At 43.7% G+C, this 27,905-nt stretch overlaps 4 protein-coding genes across 4 annotated transcripts in view; 1 reads left to right on the forward strand and 3 right to left on the reverse strand.

Moving 5' to 3' along the window:
• The window catches only part of LOC126561519 (calsyntenin-1), a 101,278-nt gene extending 95,293 nt beyond the window's left edge, over positions 1-5,985 (reverse strand). The window contains exon 1 of the mRNA XM_050217717.1: positions 5,864-5,985. Within this exon, the coding sequence (XP_050073674.1) occupies positions 5,864-5,984 (121 nt within the window). The 5' untranslated portion in view covers position 5,985. The remainder of the gene's footprint in view (positions 1-5,863) is intronic.
• LOC126562251 (tubulin alpha-8 chain-like) overlaps positions 1-27,442 on the forward strand; it is a 395,370-nt gene extending 367,928 nt beyond the window's left edge. Inside the window, exon 3 of the mRNA XM_050218706.1 lies at positions 27,433-27,442. The gene's annotated coding sequence lies outside the window, so the exon portion shown is untranslated. The remainder of the gene's footprint in view (positions 1-27,432) is intronic.
• Positions 8,965-10,654, reverse strand: LOC126562165 (CWF19-like protein 1 homolog). Its single transcript, XM_050218594.1, has 3 exons — positions 10,494-10,654; positions 10,001-10,430; positions 8,965-9,936 (listed from the first exon to the last, which is right to left on the reverse strand). The coding sequence occupies exons 1-3, from the start codon at positions 10,531-10,533 to the stop codon at positions 8,967-8,969; spliced, it is 1,440 nt and encodes a 479-aa protein (XP_050074551.1). The 5' UTR covers positions 10,534-10,654; the 3' UTR covers positions 8,965-8,966.
• LOC126563510 (uncharacterized) lies at positions 15,062-22,099 on the reverse strand. Its single transcript, XM_050220155.1, is given in 15 exon segments — positions 15,062-15,113; positions 15,295-15,420; positions 15,485-15,864; positions 15,949-16,221; positions 16,303-16,453; positions 16,523-16,759; positions 17,069-17,208; positions 17,279-17,457; positions 17,548-18,144; positions 18,293-19,069; positions 19,351-19,520; positions 19,522-19,600; positions 19,824-20,123; positions 21,018-21,575; positions 21,645-22,099. Coding segments are annotated over 15 exon segments (4,449 nt in total). The 5' UTR covers positions 22,075-22,099.
• Positions 27,443-27,905: the final 463 nt, after the last annotated feature.

A 27,905-nucleotide genomic window follows, 5' to 3' on the forward strand; every position in this document is an offset into this window, starting at 1 on the left:
TACTACGGTTGCAGAACAATATGGGTGCCAGTTGTCGCGAAAAACTCCCTCAATGACACCAGGCGAGCCTTCACCCGCTTCAACCCAAAACATCTTTTAAGATGATGTTGACCGAGGCTTTGGAAATATCAACACTTTCCGCAAGGTCTCGTATCGTCAACTGACGATTGTTGACCACCAAATCCTTGATTTGAACGACGTGGACGTCGTCGGTCAAGGTGGATGGAGTCTCCCCGGACGGTCCTCGTCTTCGACCTTCTCACGGCCATTCTTGAAATTACTGTACCATTTGTACACATTTTTCTTCGACATAGATTTTTCCTCGTAGGCTTTTTGTAACATACGCAATGTTTCCTTACTTTTCGGACACAATAGTAGATCCGCGTAGTTGTCCCTTTCTACAAGTACGCTCCGTCTGGCCCTATCTTAAGCAATCGCATCACTAAGCGTTTGACATTTGATGTATGAATATGACAAGTGGGCTACTTATAGCATGATAAACTTGAAATATTTTTAAAATAATTGATTAAAATTGGCATAAACTCTAACGCGCAGCTGCACAAAGCTACATAACAGTGTCATAACAGCGTTAAAAAGTAAAAAACAAATGTTTTAATTTGTTTGTTTTAAAGAGCATCGTTGACATCAGCTGACCTTGTCAAACAAACTCGAAAATGATCAAAACAAACAATTTTCCGTGCATCTGCCGCAGGTTAGTGTTAACTGTCAGTTTGCATGGTGAGCAAGCAATCATCTGTAGTCGCGTAACGTCAAAACACATATTTAAAAAAACTGGCTTAGATCATCATAGACTCCGATATCTGTTTATGACGCTCAAAAGCGTCCTTCGAATTTCGTATACCTGTATGAGATGATCAGTATATAATAATCAAATATTGCATATAAATCAATTGAGTTAAAATTGATCTATTAAAAGCATATTGATAACCATTACAAATACAACTATTTTTAACTCAATAAGGCAATGTATAATGAACGCAAACAGCTCTAATAAATTGTACCGAGTCGAGGATAACAAAAAAAATCGCACCATAAATGAACAAATGCGCCAGGTTTCCTACGAGCCTTCGTTGAAATCCTTGAAAGATTGAAATGAAAATAAAACCACATTCATCACGATATGCGTCACCGGCTTCAGACAAACACCACAAATCGATGTAGATGAAAAAGCTTTGCCACAAGCTGTGTTCAAACCCAACCTTACAAAGCCATGCATTTAAAGCCACCTTATAGAGTGCTCATCGACGGTAATGTCGTGCAGTGCATGCAAACGAAACTCGCCTGCCAGTGTTCACTCCTATCTTAAATTCCACACACCCAACCATCTTTTCCTGGTGAATGTAAATAGCAAACCTCTCCAATGGCGAAGTGTACATCTTACAATGAGCGTACAGAGACGATTGCCAATCGACGGAGCAGTTGAACTAAACAAATCGAAGCAGGATTGCAAGAGTGTAGCTTTATAAAATACACAACCAACAAACGATCAAATATCGCACCTTCGCAGATGGATTCAATCGATTCGAATTGCTTGTTTTGAGAACTGTGGCAATGTGGATACAGTATGACGGACTGCCAACGACTTGGTGCTGACATCACTGTAAAAGAAGTTTAGTCAATTTCTTAAATTCAAATTTTAATACAGAAATATGCAAATATTTGGTAGCTTGACAAACGAACACACACAAGGTAAAAAGCAGTTAAAGCCATGCTATAAATGCACCTCCACACATGTTGATCCCATAAACGTTTCAAGCCATAAAACGCCAAAACCACTCATCAGCCTGAATCATCACAGGTCTGTTACTTGCTGTGAGTGAGTCTTGGCCATTCGCGATGACTACATACTCACACACAGGCACAAGGTTTGCGATTCCTCAAAGGTATCTATCGCATAAGCAATGTGCGCACCAATCGGCAACACAGCGGCTCAATCACACGAATGGAGTCATCATCATCTTCTCCCCGGTATCGACTAGATCTCTGGACTGCGAGGAACCCAAATTCTCAACCTCCTTCGCTCGGTTGGGATTTGCGTGGGTGGATCGATGCTCAAGTGAGCTTTTAGCAGACGGTTTTGCACGCATATACACAGTATTGGACAAAACAAGTGCAACTCAAATTTTATTAAATAGAAAACGGGACACTTACTGCAGTTGACGGTTAAGGAGTCTAGATGTTTGCTACATGTGCTATTGCAGCAATCAGCTGTCAGATTAACAGATCTCAGCGAGTGTTTTGTGGACAAGAATCATTTTGGACTGGTCAAAACAACTGCAATTTCTCGCTTCTTTGAACTATTATACTATAGAATCATTTAAAAACGTTATTTTACGTTGGAAAAATATTCGTTTGCCGAAAAAAAGTATTCTTTTTTTATTATTAATTAACATTACACGGTAACTATACGTTAGTAATTATTGAAGAAGGTCAGTCAGACTGACGATTTCTTTGTTCATCGCAGTCAATATGAGATTGTGTCATATTGACTGCGATGAGCAGAAATGGGCGGACGGTTCTGTTCAGTGATGAGTCGAAGTTCAACATCTTTGAAAGTAACGGGATTTGCCGTGTACGTCGACAAGCTGGAAAACGCTTAGATCCACGTTATGGCGGAGGCAATGTAACGGTCTTGGGATGTTTTTCTGCGAACGGTCTTGGCCCAATTCATCAAATCGATGGAATAATGAACATCTAGCAAAATTTTATGTGGCCTTATGCTGAATGCAATATTGCCATTAAAATGCAAATATTCCAACAAGACAACCATCCCAAGCACACAGCCAAAGTGGTCTAACAGTGGTTTAAGGATAATGAAATCATGGTGATGAACCTGTAGGATATCGTGAATCCGCAAGTTGATTGTGAAGATGTTCGACGCAAGGATCAGTTGTTTGCAGAAATAAAAAATAAAAGGCGTGGGCAGCAACTAAACAAAATTCCATTGATCACCTGATCGAGTCTATGCAACGAAATATTGAGAGCCAATTTAAATTTGGCAAACAACACGCGAAGTTGCACTTGTTTTGTCTAGGAGGAAAACGTTGATTTTTGTATTTATTTATTTATTTTTACATGAACTTTTATGTCTATATAAGGAATTTTTTGCTACATAAACAAGAAAAGTGGCGTTTCTGACAACTTAAAAACATATTTCTCACAATTGAATTATTTTGCTCCTACAATGTTAGGTTTCATGATCGGGATTGATTGGTTGCACTTGTTTTGTCCAACACTGTACATATATCAAAGATGAAAAGCCTTCGAAGGCATAAAGAAAGCACACACATACAATACAATCAATCGAGAAATCGAAAGGAATCCTCTCATCATGAATTGCCAGTTCTCGATGTTTCATCATGAAGAAATTGATGGGGGTAGAAACCTGGAGGCTTTGTGGGTGGAAAGTGCAGGAGAAGCACACAAAAGCGTACGTTAAGGATCCATTGTTTCAGTTGACTGGTCGACACCGGACGGTTTGGAGGCACGCGAAACGTTGGTAACGCCAGTATGGATGCAATTTATGCGTCTTTGGCGGATTAATAATGATACCTCCGTGCTTCGTGACCCGATCAAGACGTGCCTTCCTGCAACGAAAAACCCGATTCCTAGGGAAGGGGAGGATGTTTGTGCTCAGTGGAGCGCAAAACTGGGTCGTCCCCGTCTTACGGACTAATCCTGATTGCGGGTAAGATTTATCGCCATCAAAAGGTTAAACTTCTCGTGCGGAGTTGGTCAGGATCCGATCATAATAACTATTACTCCCATTGAGCGAAGGCAAGGACATCATAATTACACGGTATTGTGAATAATTGTTTAATGTTGGAGAATCGAAAAGAAATAGCAAAGCGAAGCTTATTTTACACATCACTGCATGTGGAACGCTGCTGGAAGGCGGGTCAATGATTATCGACCAAATCGGGACCAAACACACGCACCCATATGGATCGATAACTCTCGCATTTGAACCGTGAGGTAGATTTCAACGGGTTTGTCGCAGCAAGTTGCGATTTGATAGGTCAAACATACAAGTACGAAACATTTTGAATCGAGTATTATGTTCCATATTAGGCACTGGATATTTGTGGGACAGGTATGAGTGGAAAAAAAGCACTTCAATTTGAACGAGAAATCATTTTCAATGCCTGTGGTGTTCCAGAAATTGAAAACCTCCTCTTTACTGTAACGTAACAAACATAGAATAATAATAAGGGCTAATGTTTCAAAACATTCAACGACCTGCCCTCATTCGTTTTGTTTTATGTACCGGATTGCCGTAGCTAGCAGCACCACCGGGTTTGGAACCGTTGGAAGGACATTCGTACAAATGAAACGAAACAATATGACACGAAGAAAAGAGCACACACACACTCTGGAGCATAAGGGGAAGAAGAAAACTCACATGCCAGTCGCGATTTTAGGTAGACCCGAGTTTTACCAAGAACTCATCTTAGAAGGGGGACCTGCATTAGCCCTTCGAACACAACACTTCTAGCAGGGCTGGTTGGAATTTCAATTTGGTTGACTGAATTTAGATTGAGAATAAATAGCACGACGGCACAGTGTCGTCTGTTGTCAGTGTCATCGCCGTATACAGCCCCCCGGGTGTGAGTGACACTATAATGGAGTGCTGTGTATGTTCTTTTACATCACATTAAGAAGAAGAAGGAAAAAAGAACACAACAAAGCAATAGATCGAAAAGGGAAAAACTTTCTTTCGGTTCCATTTAGAGGAACACAAAAAGTAAAATCATACAGGATACAACGTATTCCTCACCCGGGATTCTTTCCGTTCGCCAACTGTCAACGTACCTGTCAGTCCTGGATGGTTAGATGTGGGTTAAAAATGTCCAACCCGATAGAGGGAACATAAAATTCAATGCCAGCAACACTTCAAAACTTTAGTTCGCGAGTGGTGCAAATAGCAAACAACAGCGTCGTTTCAGAAAGTGGCGACAGAGATGGACACTGATAAGCGAGTGCAAAAACAAAATGACGTTCCACCGCTTATCACACACACGTGGCAGACGCTAAAAGCTGTAAAGCGTACCACCCACTTGAAACAAAGAATGCGTATTGTTAAATATTAAATAATTATCGTTTTATCACGTACTATCTATTTTTCCAAGACATGTTGGAAAGCATTGTAAAGTTGCTTGTAAAATAACGCCACCTTCATACGCCATTCGCAACTTTCGCAGTCAACTTCAAACATCCTTAGTAAAACGTCTATGCAGAGATTCCTGGAACAACTTAAGCGTAATGAGCAACTTATAGCACAGGTGATTGCTTTTGGGGTGTGAACAGAAGTAAAGATCCTGTTGGTGGCAGGATATGAAACGAGTCGAGTGGCCTCTTATAGCAAAGGTAACACGTAGTAGTAGCAACTGGCACTCGCTCTTGCCATCGCTGCACCCCTTAATGAGATGGTTGTGCTTTCAATATTCGCTCGAAAGGAAGACCGTCTACCGTTCATGATACACTCTTCTCTATGCTGGTTGGCTGGATGAAAGAATCTTAATTGCGACGAAAGGAGGATTCGCTATCAGAGTACGGTGAATATTGAGCTTTCAGTAACAAATTTTCAAAATGCGAAAATAAGACCTACATTCATCAAACAATTTCAACAATTTCGATGTACTAATTAGAAAGCGAGACTTTTCCTACGTTGAAAATGGGATATGGTTTGGAACAATATTGCTCTCCTACAACTTCCAAGTCGGACCCCGTGGTAGCCGTGAGCGATCACGCGTAACCTTTGCATCCTTGACCGTCCTGAGTTCTAGTCTCATGTCAATATCAGCAGGTAATATTGTTAAATTAGATAGAATTTTGCACTTACCTCTTGAATCGTAGTAGTCATCCTCGTCCTCGTACTTTTCACCTTTCACCTGGTGATGGCCATGGAAACTGCTGCTAGCAACCAGCACTAGCAGCGTGAGAAGAAATCCTTTTGCCGGCATTATTGTGTGTTACGAACCGTGCGCACCACACACACACACACGCACAACACAACACACTCACACAAACACTGTGCTTCTTATTTTCGAAGCAAAACACGTTCTATACCACTCCCCTACAATGACACACACTTACACAAATACACACACATACGACACGACGGTACACAAAGGAATGGAATACTTCGCAAAGGTTTTCCACCTATTTGTAAGGACACCGGGAAGCTTGTGTTGTCTTTTAACTGTACGGTGGGTAGAAATTTTCACTTGCACTGGCTTCGCTGCAAGTAACTAAATCAATAGGACGAATACTTCTTCACGCACACACGCCTTCCCTTTTTAGCAGGACGCACTGTTATTCCATGCCGAGGGGGAACACCCAGTGGGAAATCTATCCCCACTTAAGAGAGGGAGAGAGAGAGAGAGATCAACTTCCGGCACTGTTAAACCCGTCTCACACACTATCCAAGCTGGAAGGATCCTTCTTTCTGCTTATTCGGTGGCCTTAAAAAAAAGCACAAACTTACACTATTATTTCATTGGATAAATATACGCGGCACACACACACACACACACCCAAACACTAGGGGAAATAAATAAAAGGATTTTAATCAGCAAAAGTACACACAACAACACAATGAAGGCGAGGATTTTCCATCCCAGCCACACAATTACAGGGGGGCGCACATTGGACAGATGGCGTAAGTGTTGGTGGGGTGGTAAGCTTCGTCTACATTTGGTTTCACAATGCACATTCACAGACACACAAAACAAGCGACACAATAGGCACAGGCGGCACACATCAAAGAAGCGCTGGTAAATGTATGCAATCCTGTTGTTTTGTTTGTTTCCTTATGTAAAGCACTAAAGTTTTGATGAGTTCGGATGGTCGCTAGCACGCACACACACCCGCACGTACAAAGGGTAAAACAGGACGAACAGGAAGGAGCGATGATGATGGTTCTTTGCACGAACACCAATGCCCTGACACGAACACTACTACTGAAAGGACAGCATAAATTGTGTGTATTCACAGCGATACGTAGCAGGTGTGTATCGGGATGGCGTAAAATCCTTTCACTTTGAAGAACTTCCACACGCTGCTTCCAAATCAGGCCTGTCAAATTTTCTTGCACCACAGCATACTTTGATGTTCTGACAAAACATTTGATTGTTTTCATCACAAACAACACTCATTGCTTTCCATGCCTGTATTGGTGCGCTCCACGCAAATCGAGCTATGAATCGCTTCCAAACTGCAATTGATCCTCTCACTATTTGCAGTAATTTCGCAACTACGCCATCGAGTGCATTTTCTTTGCTTTTACACTTCCACCCCTTTTTCGTAAAACAGGTTTGGTAATGCGGGCACAGATCGATGAAGAAAAAACCCCCCTTTCAGTGGCAGCCAACACAACCCGTGCTTGCTGCTTCTGTTCGATTAAACCAGCACGACAAGGTCTGGCTTCTTCGACATTCTAACGGGAAACGGCCAAAGATATGCGCTTGTGAGAGCAGTTTTTGATATGGTTTGCTTTCACTTGTTCAATTCGATGGGTAATTAGGTTTTTTTGAAGAGAAAAAAATGAAGACACCTGGTTTTAATTTCGCTCCCACAATCACGCACGCACGTACGTATCCACTTGTGCGTGTGTAGAGGAGGGTTGAAGATTGGACACTACACGGACCTGACTGAAGGCAAACAAAACAAGTGTGTATGCATGGGTTGCTTTGACCTAGAGTGCGTGTGGCTCAGGTGCCGCGTTTCGAAAGATAAAATGCGCACGCACACACACACGTACATCTTTGTACAGTGTGTGCTGCAATGAGAAGGATTTCTGGTAGGGGATAAAAGAGGTTTCTCTACCAATTGGCAGGCAATGTGAAGCTCTTGCAAATAGCAGCAGAAACACCGCTTTCGATGCAAAAACAACAATACAAAATACACATGAAAGAAAAAAAAAACCCCGAAACAACACAGTTTACTGCCGATGATGAGTCACGCATAGAACTACTACTGCAACGCACACAGACAGGATAACACACGGGGACATTTCACACACGCACCCCGTTCGATACATTCTTTTTCACACTTCTTCTTCGCGCACCTTTACTGCCACCCTTTCGTGTTTTTTCTCTCTCTACTTCCTTTGATGGCGGCGTGTATGCAGTCACCCCTTGTGTTTAACCATCAACCCCTACCCTCCACGGGTTCACGGCAATGGCAGCCTGATACTGCTCCGTGCTTGTGCATTTCCTGCTGTGAATTATGGGTTTCACTCGAGAAAACAAAAATCACACCTGCACACACACGTTCACACACGCACACACACCTGTATTTAGCTATTTCACCCGAAACAATCACGGCCGGGAACAATTGTGTGTAGACACCTTTTCGCACCAGCGACGACAGCGTCAGACCTCCTCGTACCTCGATTTTGCACGGGAAACTGCGAACATGTACGGTGAACACACCACCGTTGTGCATCACCGCATCACAGTACGCACGCGTGAAGTTTTCCCACAGTGGTACGCGCACACGTAAATGTTATCTCCACTCCCACCCTCCTGGCACACTGCACCCCCTTCACCAACGCTTGTCTTACCAGATAGATGACGGATTTTCGACGGAGCTTCTTCTCCACGGCACGGCAAAGCACAAGCCACGCACGGCACAGAGCAAAAGTATGTGTATGTAAGCTGCGTAAAATCTTCACTACGAATGAAGAAAAACACACAAGAAAAACGCGTGTAGACCGGATATGCGGGAACGCACGGATAATCGGGGAAAAACGTTTGGCTGACAAAAGCGGGGGTTGCTTTGTAGCATAAAACAGGTAGAATCATGTTGGCGTTGCCTAGTAGCCATTTTGCTTCGAATTCTTTCTGAACGATTGATGGAGGTTTCAAAAAAAATTCTTTGAATGTTTTATTTCTTATGAATTCTTCCCTTGTATGTACAACAGCTAATCGATCGCTTCATAATTATACCGTAAAATCGTACGGTTTGAAACTTTCACGAAAGTTTTTAACCATCTCGTCCTCTTCCTCCTTCGTACCGTTACACTGCCGCCAGTCCGCTTTCTCTTCGCAGTTTAACAAATTGTCCGCACAGATAACCTCCCGCCCGAAGTGCAACGGGAATCCTTTCATTTGTCGTGTCAGCATTACCGTCCCATCCGGTAGTTCCGCCACGAAGTAGGGTCCCTTTTCCGGTAGGTCTGTTGGAGCATTGAGTGTTGGCACTTTCTCCAGCTGCACACTGTACTCTTCCCCCTTATCCTCCAGCACGTGCTGTATCTTCCAAGCAACGTTTTCATCGATTCCGATAGCGTTGATTTGTAGGTGGCCCGTTTTAAAGTTCCGTTCGTAAAAGAACACCTTCTGATCACGATCGGCGTAAAATTGGGTGAGCGCTTTTTTAAAACGTACCAATTCCGTCCACTGTGGTTCTGATAACAATGCAGCACACTGTATGTGTGTGATGGAAAGGATAAGGATGTGAGTTTCGGTGATTGGACCCTTCGCAAGTGCGAGATAAAAATGATCTCCAACCGATATTATCAGATGCTTTTCGATACTACCGGCAGACAGGCAGAACCAACACTTTTCCTGATCGAACGTTGGTCTGGCACGCTTCTGGCCCTGGCTGGGATCATTGGAGCGTCGTTTGTTTCGCCGATTGTTATCATCGTACGTATTCATATCGTAAAAGTATTGATCGTCTTTTTTGTCACCGGTGTTTCTGTTATCGGTTTCCGTTAGGAGCGATAGGTCGGTGTAAGGAGAAGGGATTTCATCAGTGGTTTTTTGTATCAATTCCAGCACACGCATTTTCTCTACCGGTGTTATGTTTAATGCGTAGATGTGTTTTTTCTTCTCGGGATTACCAAAGCTTGCTAGGCCAACGAACCGAGTTGCCAGTTCCATCTGGGTGTTTTTGTCCGGTAGATTTCTAAAAGCAAAATGGGATGTATATGTTAGTGAAAGTGGTTTGCAGAGGATCGCTTCCAACTTACCGATACGGTGGAGATTCATAGAATTCATCATTTAAACCACAAAAGTGGTATCTTGGTTTCACGGCATTCGCTAGCCATGAAACCAGCTTGGAACTATCTTTTACATTCTCCTGCATACCGAAAGGCCACTGAGATGTTAGCAATATGTCTATGCCTCTAAAATCTCCCATGTTAGCCTTGCTAGCTAAGCAGGAATCACGAACAGCGATGGCGTCTGCTTTACCGTATGTCCATTCATTGTTGCCCTCGGTGTTACCCTCTGAGCTTGCAATACCACTAAGGTAAGCAATTTTAAGACCACCGGAAGTTGTATAAACACCCCGCTTTCCGAGGTAGCTAAGATTTGTACATATATCTCCATCCTCTGTTCCCGTGTAGCATTCAGCCTGCTCCTGACGTGTGGGACCAAGTATGTAAACGGGTGCAGCAACTACGGTCAAATAATATCAGAGCGTTATACATCAAATCACCTCTAACTTCACTATTCGTTTACCTGTCTTTACGTTGTTTTTGTACTGCTGCAGTACTTCCATTTCCGGGTTGGAACCGAAAAAATCACCAACGCACAGCACCAAATCGAACGGCCCGCTTTTCTTGTTTACATTCTCAATGCGCGCGAAAAATGCTTTCAGCTTTCCCCGTACATCACCACATACTAGCCTGCAGAGAGGTGTTTGATTTTATGCAATAATGGTTTCTGATAATCTTAAATGGAGTTTTATTTACTTACAGCTTTAATTTTTGCTCCATTTCGGGCTAAATTCTCTCGAATGCAAGCGGTTCGAACGGTATCGTAAACAAAACAAAACACACGGAATGAACTGACAGATCATTCCATGTATTTGCTTGAATGAAATGAACCCGTAGAAACTTTCTTTCAGTCACGGTTTATAGAAGCTGCGAATTTGAAATTACGACCACGTGTTGAAATTTTTTGAAAAGTTTTTTTTAAATACATATTTTACTAAACTATAACTATTTTACTAAACTAACTTAAAAATCAGGTATTCGAAGCAATTACTGTCACACAACTCTCTTCTGAGGCTATTCATTGCTTGTTGGTTCATTTGCTTCCATTGTCGGTAAGGTCACTTCCGTTGGCGAATATTCGTAGCTAAACGACGTTCGGTAATCGATCGCACGTGCTTTAAATTCATAATTAAAAGGATATTCTATCGTAAAGTGGAACTTTAAGGTAGGTTTTGTTCCGATTGTTGATTCGTCCGGTAATTCTTGCCATTTGGAGAATTGGAACGCGTATCCTAACATCTCCAAATATCCGTTCATGCTTAGTTTTTGTCCATTGCACACAATTTCTCCCTCTTCATCGGTGGTGCAATTGATTTCTAATGCTCCATCGCTATTCGCTGTGGTACTGCTTTCGATTGAATAGTTTTCAGAAATAGATTCCTCTTGTGTATTAGTGCAGTTGGATGTGCTTTCGTCTGGACGCGCTGCAGTGTTAAACGAAAGTAGCTCACATCCCGATCCTTCGTATGGTTCAATGGTGAAAGTGGCATATTGCGAATCACTTGGAGGATAATGGTCAGGCAATTCAGTGACCTCTGGGGTGATATACGCATCATCGTTTGATCGATCGGTCACAGAGATATCACTCATATCGGGATATTCCGTTGCTGGTGGTGTTATCGTAGTTCGTTTTCGTCCAGGAATGTCCCAAGCCCCATCATCCCATTCCATTTCATCGTAACCGGGACGGGACTTTGGTCTTGTTTGCGTAGAGGTCGTTTCGTAGGTCTCCGTTGCAATGTCATCGTTCGACACGTAGGTTCCAGGTTCCGTACTTGACTGATAAGTAGAGTCTTCCATCAACACTTGATATGGTGAGCTTTGTCCATCGTCGTCATACGTCGGGGTAGAATTCTCTGCTGTAGTCTTCTTCGTGTATGGCATTTCGGAGGGTTCGTTTTCATTCGACTCGTTTAGATAATCATAATCAGGCGTCTCTGCGCTAATAACCATTTCATCTTCACCGTACGTTGCAGTAGTGGAGTAGCTAACGCTTGTCTCCCGTACCAGTGACTCCGCATCGACATCGTACAGAGGTTGAGTCGTATCGTAGTACATTGGAGCGCTGGAAGTAATCTTCGTGTTGATAGCACTAATAACAGTCGTCGGCAGCGGATCCAGCGTACTGCTATCAATGCTATGTTGCTGTTTGTAGATTTCCATTATTCTTTCGTGTGGAATGTAATCACAACAGTGCAAATGCTCCGGTACGCAAATTTCCTTCTCAATGTTGTAGTACATCTTGTAAGGACACCTTGGGAAATGGAAGAATTTTAGAATGTAGACAGATTATCAGTAATACAGGAAGTAGTTTTCTAGACTTACTCGTAACGAATTTGATAGAATGAACCATCCATAGTGGGAACACAGCGATAGTACAGTGTACAATCCTTTGCCGTGCGAAACTGCCCGTGTAAGTAACACTCAGGGAAATAGTCTTTGTTAAAGTTGTGTAGAATCTCCTCCTGCAATAAAAAAATTACAATTTACATTTAAATTTACTTTACACATATAATTTTACCATAACTTTCACTTGCCTGAGCCTCATAGCACTTGTTAGATGATGAGCACTTTTGAAGGTCAGGATGAAAGAAAGTCCCCGTTGGACACTGATAAACGTACTGGTGGAAATTGTAGTTATGTTCCTGACATTTAAAATAAAACGAACAATTTGATGGAATGGGGAACAGTCCTGGAAAAAAATTGAAAAAATGGCATATTGAAAGATTACTTCGAACTGACTTTTGTTGAAAAATTGTTCTTACCAACTCCACTACAATCCGGCACGATAATGTTACAGTTGCGTGACTCATCGTGCACCTTAATCGTGCTCGGTGCATTCGTAGACGTTTGTCCGATGCAACGTTTCTCTGTATCGCTGAAAACCTGCATTTTTTTATGGACATCGTCAATATGTTTGTAGCAAGACCAGTTTTGGGTGTTTGCAAATATTAGCTTACCGTGCTTTCTGGGCACAGGCCAATCATCACTCCATCCGGATGGCAAACGTAGTAGAAATCGCGTCTACTAAACGTATGCAAACCGCTGTCTCCGTGTGCACATTTTGTAGACTTTACAGGAGAAAGATAGAGAAATTATGGAGTGAAAAGGCTTCAACAAAATCGGCTAGCCTTGCTGATACCACGTGGCTGGATACTATTCAGTTCTCATAACGAAGGAACAGTCCGGATGGCTTAAATTTGAACCATTCCTGCCGTGTGAAGATCGACGCCGTTGTCGCCTCATCAACGGGCCGCCCAACAGGATACCTGCTTAAAGGAGTTAATTACTTACATGATCCATAATGACAAGAAATCCTCCACCAGGGAAATCACGACACTTTTGCTTGAGTTTATCATAATACTCTAGTTTGGAACAGAGCTTCTACAAAAAAAGAGAGTTTAGTCAGTTTAAATAATCTTTTAACACTCGCGCGTCACTTTTTTGTAACTGCTTTAACATTTACCGCTTCACACACTCCTGTTTCGTTTGTTTGAGGTGCAACCGTTGTACTTGCAGCAGTTTTCGCACATCCAATTATTAGCACCACAAGACACAGTTTTCCGACCCCGATCATCATTTTATTAGTTCGCTCAAGAAAGAATGAAAACAATCTACCTCAAATTTGGAGCATGAAAAACTTAACGAAAAGCACCTTAAAAAAACAAAACCGTTCTGCAAGACGCGAACGTTTGACCGTAACTGGCAGATGGTAATGGTTGTGCTGTTCCAAAAACTATCATCCACATTAGCGCATCAGCACACCTTGCTAACCCCCCCAAACGCGGTGCTGTATAGTAAATTAGTCACATTCTTGGATCGTGTTTGTGTTTATTGTTTGTCCTCCAACTTTCCTCCCCTAATGCAAAGGTGGATAAAGAACGGAAAATTATCACGCTTTTCCAAAACAGAACACCCCAACGAACGTGTTCGGTTGCACGTTTTCTGGTGATGTAGATCGTGATTTCTTTCGCCCACAATCGATCTGCAACGATCAATCGCTGTAACCTCGTAAAGTGCATAACACGAAGAAAGCAAACAATCATGCACGCCTCATGGTGGTTGAAAATTTTCATTTGCTTATTTATTACACTTTTTCCAGTTGAAAAAAAAAGCCCTAGCTGTTAGAGACTTGGTGCTAAGTAGCTATCGGATCTAACTCCTCTGTCCAGTACGCCATTACCATTGCAGTACCAGTTACATAATTGCTTAAGCCTACGATAGAGGAGCGAAAAGAGCATGTTAAAGAGGGGTTTTATGTTTTATTTTAAGTCGAATAAATATAGAACAGCAACAGCACACGTCGTGGCTCTCATTTCTTGGTCCTCTCTCTCTCCCCAGCACACTTTATCATACACCCGGATACATCAGCGCATTGAAGCTGACGGTGGTATTCTATCCGTATCCCTTCCCAGTAGATGGTAGTAAAGAATTAATTGTTATTAAAAAGTATTTGTATTTATAAAATATGTACGCCTAGTTCCTATTCATCCGTACACTACGCTTACGTATGGTGGTTTATCAACCAGTTTTGCGGTGTTTTTTTTTGCGATTTGATGACGAAGTGGCGCGAATCAACCATGCTCCAATATTATCGTTATCGAGTCATTGGATGGGGGAAGATGTGTGCTTTCAGCTTCAATCACAGTACTTAACGTTATGAGCTTCGGTTTGGTTTTCAGCTGCTGTCTGTTGCATTGTATACTTCTCGCTCCTTGCTAGGTGCAAGAGTTGGTAGTGATCGTAAACACACTGTTTACTAAATACGTTAGGCTATGTGTTGTTATGCTCTATCTAAGAAGTTATTCTGTTGAAGGTGTGTACCAGCTAGGTTGCATATTGAAATGTTCTGTGTTCTCATGTCCCTGTTCTATCAAATAAATATATGCTGTCATGTACAGCACTTAACTGCAACTCTAACTCGGCGCACGTTGCACGCTTCGCGTCAATTGAAGAAATCCTATAATGCTACATGTTATCCAATTCGTTTCGCTTCTGTTAAGATTGTTGCCTTTTTCTCCCAATGACTGTTCAGACATTGTTGCCATCTTCCGTTTGATCGACGGCTATGCTGCGCAGTGATCTGAAAGAGAGTGTAACGTTTTTTTTTTTATAGTCTGTAAATGCAAGAAAGCGCCAAAGAACGAGAATGATCAGGATGATTGTGATAGATAAAGAGAGATGAATAAGGTGAAGATACCTAGATTCTAAAGGACCTGAAGATTAAATATATTTTAGGTTGAGAAAAAGGGTCGCAACTCTACCTTGATCGTTCAAAAAGGGATGGATCAGTGTAGATCGGTTCGCTCGGGTCATCAAATTCACTTTTGGGTGCACCATTCCTGGACAGTGGATTCATTACCGGTATCTGACACATGCGTGATAGATTACTAGAAAAGTGTTTGAAGATCAGCATCAGTAACTCTCACGATCGTCAACCCGCTCTCTACTTACCCAGTAGCGAACGTTTTCTGAAGACCGCTTCCGAACAGTGAAACACCCGGTGTACGTACGTGAGGTCCTCCACGGCTTGCCGTCGAGTGTGTCCTTCCGGACGCTTCAAACTGACTTCCGGACACGTTGTGCAGTGCGGACGGGCTAAACGAATTCACTGGCGAGCTACGATCGAGTGTACGGTTCTTGATAAACACCTTCCAATAGCTACGGTACACGATTCCTGCCGCGAACGTAATGCTGATCAGCAAGATAATCAACAGAATGACCGCACTGATCAACCCATAGTATTCGGCATGCGTCAAGCAAACGGACTCGATCGGTGCGACCATCTTGCGTGCGACCGTATCCTGTTGCATCTCTTCGCGAGATTGAAACACCTGCAGGGGGCGAAAGAAGCGAGACTTTGAATTATTGCTTGAACCGTCAAACTTTGGTGGCTGTGCCTTCCACTCCCGCAATACCTCAATCATTTCGCGCACTTGCTCTGGCATTTCGCCCGGGCTCGTTACTTCCGCCTCTGCTGCTATCGTCCCGGAGGTATCCTTTTCCTTTGCACTGGTGGCATTTTCATTCACCATTGTACCGTTCACGATCGACACTTCGTCGTCTTCCTGATCATCGCTTTCGGCTACCAGTGGTTCGGCTGTACCGATCGTTTCTGTAACGTTCTCGATCGAACGCTTGCGACGGCCGAATGAAGGTTCTGAGCGTCCGCTAGGTCCTGGACAGTAAGCCTATGATAGTGCGATTGAACAACCAAGACGATCATGTTGCTTCAAGGACTGCGGACTAGACTTATACGCATGGTTACTTACCGGTTGACATCCTCCACGACACGTTCTTACGGTAGCTTCGAACACGAGGAAGTTCGATTCCGGTATCTTGAATGCGTTGAACCGTGCCTCCAGCGCGTCATTATCGCGGGATCTTCCGAGTTCGGGGAACACTAAACTATCCACAGGGCATCTAATAAAACAAATCAAACGAAGTTTAAGAAACCAAAATCCGGCTTGATTAAGCCACTCTAAATCCTACCCATAATTATCGATCAGCTGAACACTTCGTCCAGAGTATGGATCCCTAGCGACCACGTTCGTTGCAAAAATGTCCGTAGCGTGACTGTAACCATCTTGCGATTCCAGTCGGAAAGTTAGTGGATCACCAACAGCGATCGTGGTTGTTGGGCGTCCTTGGTATAGTATCATCAAGCGCACCTTGTTGCTCATCGAGTTCTCCGCTGGCAGATACTCGATCGGGATCGGGCTGCCAGATCTGTCAATCGTATGAAAACTGTGCTTGAGAAGCATGCATTGGCAGTTCTTTGTCTTCGAGTCATGTTCACGGAGGATTGATTGAGGGAGAACAGCGTTACGCAGCTAATTGAAATTCTTGCTAATACTTCTCGTAACATGATCGGAGCAAAGTTTTTTTTTATTAAGATCGATACACAGATTGTTAGTAGCTAGTCTAGGTCTAGTTACTTCGAGTTTCATGCAAACTTATGCCATCTTGAGCAACTATTACTCATGCAAGAATTCTAATACTATTAGGACTCATCACTACCTAGAAAACTTTACTTACCCTGCGCCTATATATCCCGACGTGACTACAGCTTCACCAGGTCCTCGGAACATGCAGGTCAGATTGAATCGCTTATCACGGCCAGTTTGTACGTTATCCGAGAACTGTACCACTATGATGTTTGTCATCGTGTCACCATACTGCAATAGAATAGGAGAATATTAACACCAGTTACTAGGAGGATATGTGTCCAGCAGAAGCACTTCTTACCCGTTGCGTGCCACACTCCGGATATCCCTGTGGTCCACTAATTCTCAGCACATTCACCGTACCACCGTTACCACGGAAGAAGCACCGATCGTAGAACCCGTACGCATAAATACGTCCCACAAAGCCTTCCGGTGTGCGGAGCGTAAATTCCATACCATCCTCATTACAAACCTGTCCAACTAATTACGACAAAAACAAATTGCACACCAACAATTGCATTTAAAACTTAGCTAACAAGCTAATTTTATTACTAGTCTATACGCGCTTACCGTCAAGACATTCGTCGTGCGGACCTCCACGGCCCGGTGTACGCTCGTAGTAATCGGAGCTGTCACTCTCGAACATCTGCGTACTCGGCACTTCCAAATCGCGCGAATCACGATCACTCAACTCACAGTTGCCTTCCGTTTCGTAAGGTGCACTGTCCCGATAGTTGAAGCTACGGCACATAAAGTCCCGCGCTCCGGCACACTCCTGCTGGCAGATGCCGAGTGACGGTGCATTGATCACGCGCCGAATGTACTGCTTGCGCATCTTGCGCTTCGAGGCAACTTGCTTGAAAACGTCCGAATTGTCACACCGCGTTTCGTACGGTCGCTGGGGTCCGTAACCACCGAATCCGTCACCTCCGCCGAGTGTATTGTCGTACCCGGTTCCTGACGGTCCGTAAGGTATTTCGAACGGATAGCCACCGCCGTCCGGTGCCATACCGACTGCCGGTCGACGGTAACCACGATCACGATCAGGGAACGCAGGCATTGGAATTGGTGGTGGAAGGCGACCTCCGGCACTGGGGTAGTATCCACCGTAACGATCGTCAACGTAACCACGCTGCGGTTCATAGCCTCCCATGTAAGGATCGTAGCCTAAAGATTACAAAAGTGAGGTTAAGGCCCACTACTTGCTAGAATCGATCTTCTTCACTACATTTAAATTGTGACAACGGTTGCCGTTTAATGTTATCAACATGGTGAGTGCAACATGAATTGCTTAGAAAATATAGTAGATATTTACCCGGCGGACGTCCCGGTCCGGTCATGTACTTGTGGAACGGTGAAACATTCGGCGAGGTTGGTGGAGGATACCGACCCTGCGCTCCGATCGGTTCGAGTGGATAGCGTGTTTCCGGCGGTGGATAACGATTGCTGTCTACTGGACGTACCGGTGCCGGATATGGATCGGGTGGGTAGCCACGGTTTGGTGGTGCTCTCGACGGTACTACCGGATACACACCCGATCCGTACATGTGTGGCATGTACTGGGGTGGAGGATAGCGAGTGGCCGGTGGTGCCATCATTGGGTACCTCGAATCGGGACGCTGAGAATGTACCGGCGGAGGTGGATAGCGTGAGTCCGGTGCTGGCCCAGCTGGATAACGGCCAGTGTCCGGTTGGGTTGGTGGGTAACGTGCATCGGGAGGATAACGCGAATCAGAGGGATAGCGTGAATCAGGTGGAGGTGGATACCGATCCATCGGATAGCGAGAATCTGGCATCGGTGGAGGATAGCGTGAGTCGGAAGGATAGCGTGAATCTGGTGGTGGAAGTGGCGGTGGATACCGCATAGGACCTCCCGGTCCTGGATACATAGGATCGGGATCACGATCTCCGGGATAGCGATCGGTTGGACCGTACCGATCGCCTGGATAGCGATTGTCGTACACGGGTGGATAGCGTCCATCGTATTCACCGCCACCGGTTGGATAGCGATCAGTACCGGGACCGGCTGGGTAGCGGTCGGTAACCCCTGGGTAGCGATCCGTTGGTGGATAGCCACCGGGGAAAGATTCACCTGCAAGAACGGGAAGTGAGGAGCTGTGCTTAGGGTCTATATACCAGCACGTTTCTTAGTGCCTTTTTCGGGTTGGATTTGCATGTGGGGTGAGCACAAGTATTTGAGAATGACTTAGTTTTTAGGGAGCGAGTTCCTGGGAAAATTTACCAGACATCAGAGTTCCAATGTTTAGAGATTAGAGTGTGTAACTGTTTCTTGGAGGTAACATTTCCCACCACAAATTCACATTATTGACAAGGTGCAACGAATGCAAGTAACGTGTTCATCGTTTGACCTACCTCCATAGTCGGGTCTCGGTCCCATCGGATACCGATCACCTGGTGGATAACGTCCTGGAGGAATCCTATCATCCGGCACACGATCCCGATCACGATCTATGGATATGAGATATAAATTAACATTGAATGCACAAACAATTATCCTATCTTTCAATGCGAACAAATGGCCTACCTCCTCCGTACGGTGGTCTCCAATCCGTAGGATCCGGTCGTCCATTCGTCGTGTCCGTGTCTCCTCCAACTAGGTGCGCTTTGAAAGATTTCAATGAGATTTGGCATTCGCAGATTGAAAGCGGTTTAATGGGAACCCAAAAGGACAGAAGCCTCGTTGGACAGCGTAGGGTGTTGTTAGATAGAAAGCGTAGGGACAGTAATCAGGGAAGGACAGGATGGGATAGATTCTTACACCGAAAGCCTTACACCGTAAAAAAAAACCCGCCCACCCGGACCCGGCGGGCAAACAAGATACTCACGCATCAAATTCTCATAGTAATCGTAATCGGCATCGTAGATGATGCGCATACCGTCCCGCTGGTTGTAGCGGCTGAGACGACAGGTGCGGAACCGATCGCTATAGACGGCTGACCGGCATTGGAAGCTCGTCTGCCGCAGGCATTCGTCAAGACACTCGCTAAGCGACCTGCCAGTGATTTCCGAGTGAAACTCACCGCCCAGCCGCGAGTTGCGATAACGCTGGAAGGCGGTATCGGGCCTACGGCCACTCGCAAACAGATGGGACGTGACGGAGTTGTCCGGATATTCGGTACCACGCTCTGGGTCGAGGATCGAACAAACGAGAACAAAGTGGATTTTGTTTTGATTGTGTGTGTGTGTATACTATTTAGTCTTCATTTCAATTCGCTATTTTGTTTTCTTTTTGATTATTGGCGCATTCTTGGCGTTTTAAGCCCATTGGATTCCCCTGTCGTGTTGGTTCATGGTGGGCAAAGCCGATAGGATGGGTAAAGGTAACGGTGAATATATTATATTGAAATCAAATTAGCCGAAAAAACGTTTGATGTACTAGCAGTGAGATTCCGGGACAGATGAGTAACCTGTTCGACGAGATCCCGGAATCGGGGAAGGAAATCGCTGACAGGATCGGCGAATGCTTTGGCGGGCCCCGTTTTGATAGAGGTCCGTCGTCTCAGCAGCCACCAGCGCGAAGGTGGAAAAACTAAAACTACTGCACGATTGAATCGAACGAGTACAGAAAGAAAACAACAATTTTGACAACAACACTTGGAGCTAGGTTTAAAGGATTAGGAAGCATGGGGTGAAGTCCCATGTCCCAGGAGATATGGGTTCAGGAAAAGAACAAATAACTAATGGAGTTCAGATGGACATTTGATTTGCAAGCGTGCCTTTGAGCTACTTAAACTTATGAAGCGTTTATGCGTGCGGATTCAAGTGTCCCGGACGAACTATAGGAGAGCGTATGAGTATTCTACCTCTGCTGGGTGGTACCTATTCCACTGCCAAGAGTAGCTGAACCTTGTTGGGAGAATCCAATGAGCTCCAAAACACCGAACGGCCACACCTCGCGAATTGAGCTAACTCTCACTCCCACGAGGTAGCGGCAAGCGAAGCGCAAAGCTAGGTTAGCCGTCCTTTCCAGTTTGGAAGGACCGTTTTGAGAGTGAGTGAACGCTGTGCCATATACTTACGATTATCCAGACAGACAAGATCGTAAAAGTGGTGGGTTGGGCTGGAACTGATGCTGAGATCGTCCTTCTGCGAGACGGAATCTTCCTCCGACAGGATGCATTGCTTGGTTTGATCATCAAACTCGATCGAACGACAGAAATACTTTTCCGCGCGGAGACACAGCGACTGGCACTCTTCCAGCGTCATGTTGTTAAAGATCTCCACCTCAAACGGACCACCGAGGCGCTTGTTTTCCTCCTTTACGTACACGATCAATCCGTCGCAACGCCGTTCCGCATTTAGACAGGTGTTCTCTAGATAGTCCGAGTTGGGATCATCTTCCAGCAGTTCCGGGTGCGTTCGTCTAGTGAAACGACTCATGGCACAGCTGCGCAACGTCGAATCATAGTTAGCCGAACGGCACACAAACGAGAACTCGTTAAGACACTTATCCTCGCAGTCGGAACGATTAGCTGCCGTCACCTCCTTGATGTCGGATACTGGGAGCTTCAGCTTCTTTCTTGGATGACGTTCAAACACGTAACGCCGGCTGGGACATTCCCGATCGGGTCGACTAGCTATTTGGGTGTATATATTGTACAATAAGTGATCAGTGAGTCTTGCGAGACGATCTCTATTCTACTTACAGGTGATGCAAACTTCCGTAAAATGTACACTGTTCGGCACGAGCATCAGGTTACCGATACCTTCGGGAGCGGCCTGTTCCCGCGTTAGGTAGCACGTTGACTCCTCATACTCAACGCTTCCACTGAACGATGCAATTCGGCTGCCGGGCTGGAAGTCGAAGCTTGTGCAGGCACGGCCAAGATTGTTCGATGCAGTTCGATCCCGTAGACAGAGGTCCTGGCATTTCTCCAGCACCCGAAACGGTGGTGCCGAATCACGCACGACGTCATCGTCGAAGCCTTGCAGCTGCTGGTTCGGGAGTCGCTCGTATAGTACACGTCCCTGGCCGTTGTTGCAGGTCGTTTGACCGAGCACCAGGGCGAACCGAGCGAGCAGGACGAGTACGGTTAGATCGGATAGCCCCGGTAGGAGCTTTTGCCTTTTGCGCATAGCGAACTGGAGCAGCCGTTGCTGCTAATGTTACCGGAGCTGCTCAACGTTTGTGTTGAGTTGAGTGTGGATTAGATGGTTTGGAATGGTCTCGCGTAACTTTGAGACTGTCAAACGCGAAGAGGCAGAATAAGGAGTTCGTAGCTCCGAGACACTATTAGGTATCGTTCGAAGGTGTGGGCCTAAACAGAAAATGTTTTCTGCATCTTGCGTGCATGTCACCAATTCATAGTTTCCGCCGTTCTGGAATGGAGGAGTATGGGATGAGGGAAAATTTATAAATTTAGAGCAAGTTGGTCTTAGACGTAATCTAGTGGATAGAATATATATTTTAAATTATGTGTTAGTGAAAAGGATACATCGTTGAATAGAATTTGATCCGCCGGTAGGGTCGTGGTTTTTCCATGATAACGGCATCGAACGACCGCTTCAGTTCGGTCTAAAAGGAAACAGAAGACAAGCCTCCAATTTGACCTGGTCTATTAAGTCTAGCGCTAGTTTCGAACAAATAATAGTTTCTGTTAATTTACTCAATAGTCCTCCTTTATACAGGGTGCTCCTTGTTGGCCGTAATGCTATTTTGACTCAAAATAAGTTTAAGTAAATAATTGGATCACAATTTCAAAGTGTTTGGGTGTTATGAAATGCCAAAAATGAAAAAGATGTTTGACAATGAAATTATTCAAACAACGTGGATGTTTTGTAACTCACGAATGCTTACTATATCGACTATATCGACATTTCCTTGCATTTCAATTGAAAATTTCGTAATTCATTTTGCTAATTCATACGAAAAGGCAAACACAGTCCTGTCGGCCTCATTGACCTCCATTTTTTTTTTGGTGCAAATTTCGCTAATTTTACCAAACTTGCGTCGCAATTCAGATACTACCTCTACCTCATCATCTCGCAACAGCCACAATCAAGGTGCTGTGACTCAAAATGGGCTGCAAAAAGTTTTGCTTTAACAAAAAGAACCATTCCACCCGCCCAACGTAACGCCCAGCGTGTAGTAGAGCTCTGAACTGGGAGAGAAATTTTTCACCCTCAAACGCACATCCACATCCCGGTGCGGTGTTGGGGTACGTTTAACTTAATTCTATTTCCCTCCAGGCTTTGTCCACCCGCTTCCCACTCCCTTCGGTGTGCGTGTGTGTTTGGTGGTATCAGCCTAAAGAGCCACTTTGATCATCAAATGTGATCATTAGTGGGACGGGGTCGCGGGTGGCATTCTGCGGGCCCACTGCGGGCCCAGTGTAGGGTTGTGGTGCAGGGTTTTGAATTGTTTGCGGTTTGGACCGTGTGCGTTACGAAGAATGGTTGAAAAGAGTGTAAAGAGGAAAAACCGGAACCAACTTCCGCTGCTGATCGGAACAGTTGATTTGTTACGGTTTATGAGTTTCAAAAAGAGCGAGGCTGTAAGCCACACAGACACAGCGAGTGAGAGAAAAAAAAATAGCAGAAAATGGGCTAGAACGACCAGAACAGACTTCTATGATTGTTGCCGTACAGAGCAGTGTTGGAATGTAATTATTACTTTGGTTAGATTCGCTCCGCCCGTGTGGTGGCGTGGACTGTGGGCGAAATGAAACTCTTTGGAACCCTTTTCGCGGAACCCAAAAAGGTGATCACCGGTTGGGTGCTGTGGCTAGAATATTAGCGATTAGCTCATGCGTGATCGTTGAAATTGGACCATCAGAACCATCGTGTACGTACGCAGAAGGTTACAGTACAGCCCTGTGCGTTCGGCCTGTGTTATCAGCACGGGAATGTGATTTAGATGAAGGAAAACCTATGCACCGATTTGCTTCTGTGGCAAGCAGTAATTTACTAACGATTGGGGTCAGAAAAAAAGGTTTCGACTGGAAAAATTGCTCATGTGTGACGCCGGTAGCTTTCGATGGGGTTGGCGTGTTAAATGGCTGTGCGTGTGTCGCCGTGAGGTTATAGGGGAGTTAAAAAACACCCTGTACCGTGAGGACGCGTGCATTTGTGGTTTGTCTCGCTGGTAGTTTGATGTGATTCAATCAAATTAGACCTGAACCCTGGTTTTTATGAGGCGAGACGATCGACCGATCGATGCAGTAATATGGAGGTGTGATAAAATCGGTCAATGGGTGTAATTTCAAACACATACTGTTGACGTGTGTAAAAAGTGGGTTTGAAAAATTGTTGAAAATTTTGGGAAGAGTTGACAAATATATTTAATTAAGCTTGAATACGTTTTGTAGTGTGGTATGGTGTTTTATAAGGCAGAATTGTTACAATAGCTTCACTATTGGCACAAGAACTTTATTAGTGAAGAACAACTTCTTCTAAGAAAAGCCTTATCTTAACCAGACATGTAGTTGCAAAGAAAATAATTATAACATAAAAAAACCAACATTCATATGAATAAACCGTTTAAAAATAAAACGTACTATGTAAGGAAGTATAAACCATAAAAATAACAAATAATAAAATGTGACAAAGCACAAACATTTAAATTTTGAAATAAATAAATAAAAAAAAACTTGTGTCCAAAAAACATGAGACCGAACATGTTTTAATGTGTTTTACATTTCTTCACACAATTTAAAAAGAAATTCAACATTTTATCTAAAGATTTATTCAAATCTTTCATAGAAATGCCATTTCTATAAAAAAAATATTTTTTTCTTTTTTAATTTTCAATGATTTATAGTCCAATAATTGATTTCCCTATTGTGTGTTTTTCCTCATGTTTTATACTAATAAAATCCTGTTATGATCAATATTTAAATATAATAACAAGAAACAAAAATACTTTACGCAAAAACTTTAATAAACATTAACTTCATATTAAAACAAAGGGTCAATAAACTTTTGTTATAAAAACCTAAGTTCATTATAGCATTAAATATGAAAGTTCACATATTTTTGATCAAAGATATTTTTGTTCAAAACCATACATCTCACATACACAAGTCATCACAGTATTTATAGTTTTAAAGTAGCTAAATAAAGAGGAAACAATAAAGAAATTGCTTTTATGAGTAAAAAAAAGCTCGAGAAACGATCACTTGGGCATTAAATTTTACCTTAGTTTGTTCACAACAAATATGTAATCCTTAGAAACACTCATATAACTTACCTGTTAAATTTTACACTGTAATGATAATGTAACGTTTCTGCTTCACAAACTAAATCACTCTGTTTCACTAATGCAGGTTCATTTGTTTAAAATCCAGCCGTTGTTAGATGGTGCACAGTGGGTTTTGATAAAGTTTCACAATTATAGCACAGATAAATTATTCCCCCTAGTTTTAAGTCATATAATTTGCAACTTCCACTACACTTTATTTGATGTAGTCAATAACATCTTCCTGTAGCAACGTTTACCTACACCAAAGCTAGTGTAATCCTCGATCAAGAACTTATTCGTCAACACATCACACTTTAAACGTTTCAATACACTTGTGTCGCTACTGTTGGTAGTGTTTGGTGCACAGACCTATCGATAGTGATATTATGCAAACGATTGTGTAAGCAATGAGTTTGGCCAAACTAGAAATCGAACCGGAGACCGAAACTCCCGACCGTTGGCTTCACAAATAAAACCGTTCACAGCGAGATCTCGTAAAGTACTGAATATCGGGCGGCAGAATATTCTGCCTATAATGTCCCCATTTTTCCAACCTAAGCCTCGCAGCCTGAAAGCAAATTAGCTGCTGACCCCAGACCCCAGGTTGATAAAGCACGCACGAGGGAATGAGATGGAGAGAGTTTTTGTGTGTGTTTGAATAAAAAAGGAAACACATCAAATGAACTGTTTTATGCTACAAGTGCTCGTGACGCACTGGTTGAACGCTTTAACAACGCTGTTGTTGTCGCCCATCTTCCCACTAGTGGTGAACAATTTTACATACACCGCTGGTAATGTAAAAAAGAGTGTAGAATGCATTATCGTGCTGGACATTGGGGGGGTTTGCTTGTATTAGTAACGCATGTAGCCAATCTGTGTATGATCAATTGTGATCTATCGCGTCAGGTTGAACGCTTCGTTGACCCGAAGCGTCACCCTTCGCCACCTCGTTTCACCCCTTGCCGAACGAGGTTCGCATCCCGGGCAGAGGGGCGAGTAAAAGCAGCCCAGAGGTGCTGAAATGGAAATGCGATTTTCATGCTCCACTCCATGTGCCCGCGTCCTCGGTGCGAGCGGTGGGGACAGGAAAAAGCGGAAGTTCTTTTGTTACACGCATCCGGAAAGTGTGCTGTGTGAGAATTGTGTGCGTGTGTGCCCCGTGAGACGAGCAGACGACAAACACAGCACATCTCTCGTACGACAGGGTGACGAATTGGTTGGAAAATGCTGAACCCCGGGCTAGTTGTGGCTGGGTTTAATGTTTGCAGCTCAGCGTGACGTATTGAGCGATCGAACGAACGCGTTGGGTGGGATGGGATCATCTCCCGAGCGAAGGAGAAAAGTTCAACCGAACAAAGCATATCACTTTAAAATGCTGGAAGCGATGGTTAGCGCGAAAAATGATTTGCGATGTGCAGATCAAGTTTGATCTTTGTGTGCTTGAGTAAGCGAGATGGAAGGTGCCTTTATTGTGGACAGGATGCCTTCTACATTTCAAATGATGTCACTTATGATGAAAATGATGATTTAAATAAAATTTATTTTTATTTATTTCATAATATTGAATTTTTTTTATGAAATCCAGACTGACTATTCTAAGTACGAAGATTTATTTGTACTTCCTTATCCAGGAGTGAAAATGTTGGGAATCGTGAGCTATCCTTCAAAAGTGATCCTGGAGGATGAGGACTCAAACATGTAATAAACAATTTGGGAAGACCCTACAGTGTTATACTGAATTCGTTGAGGTAAATTTTGAAGAAGGTTGCTTTCAAAATTTTCATTTAACATTTTGGTCCTAAGCGTCGGGACTCTCAATTCTTCTTAGTTATTTTTGGCTTAACGACCTCTAAGGTCACGCCGGCCAACGAATGGCTTACTAGACTGCCGGTACCACGTAGTTTGATAGTCATTCCTCACTACGGGGGGACGGTCTGGATGGGATTTGATCCCCGGTCCTCCCGTATAAAGACCAGCGCCGTTGTCGCCAGCACCACCGGGCTGCCCCTCTCAATTAAATAATTGAATTTCTGAACAGTAGCCAGCCGTAGATAGTGGGGACCGGATCAAATTTCTAGGGCCCCGAAAGCTGTCTCGTACAAGGCGTCTTGTGTTAGGAGTTTTGTAGTTGTAGCTTCGTAGGGCAGGGCCTCGTACTTGTACTGGCCCCGGATGTTCGTGCTAGGAGCCTCGTTAAACGGAAGGATCTGATCTTCACACGGCAGGACCTACGTTCGAATCAAGACCCTTATAAGAAAGCAAGAGGAGAGCAAAAACTCAATTAGTAAACAGTACTGATTTTATTTTAAACAACCTATTTCGCACTTTTTATAAATAATTTTATTCGACCTTAGTCTTCAGGCCGAGAAGCGATACTTTTTTGAAATACTTATTATAGGTAATATCCACACATATATATTTTTATGCATCAAACACTGGTTGGTAGTAATGATAAACCCATGAAATTTATTATGGGTGAAATTCCAGCACATGTCAATACGCCGTTAAACGTTATAATTAAAAATAAAGAATAAAAATTATTGCAAATTTTTATCAGAGACAATTAGAAATAGTCCGGGGTCTTCCTGCGACTGGACCGGTTCAAATCATCGAAATAGCTTGTTCCATATTTTCAAAAGGAACACCTTTCACATCACCTGTCCTCATAAAAAACAACATGTTTTCAGCAAGGTTACTAGCATCGTCCTGTCCGCAAGAAGATCGGAAT

This window comes from Anopheles maculipalpis, chromosome 3RL (genome assembly GCF_943734695.1).
Source record: "Anopheles maculipalpis chromosome 3RL, idAnoMacuDA_375_x, whole genome shotgun sequence".
Taxonomy (NCBI): domain Eukaryota; kingdom Metazoa; phylum Arthropoda; class Insecta; order Diptera; family Culicidae; genus Anopheles; species Anopheles maculipalpis.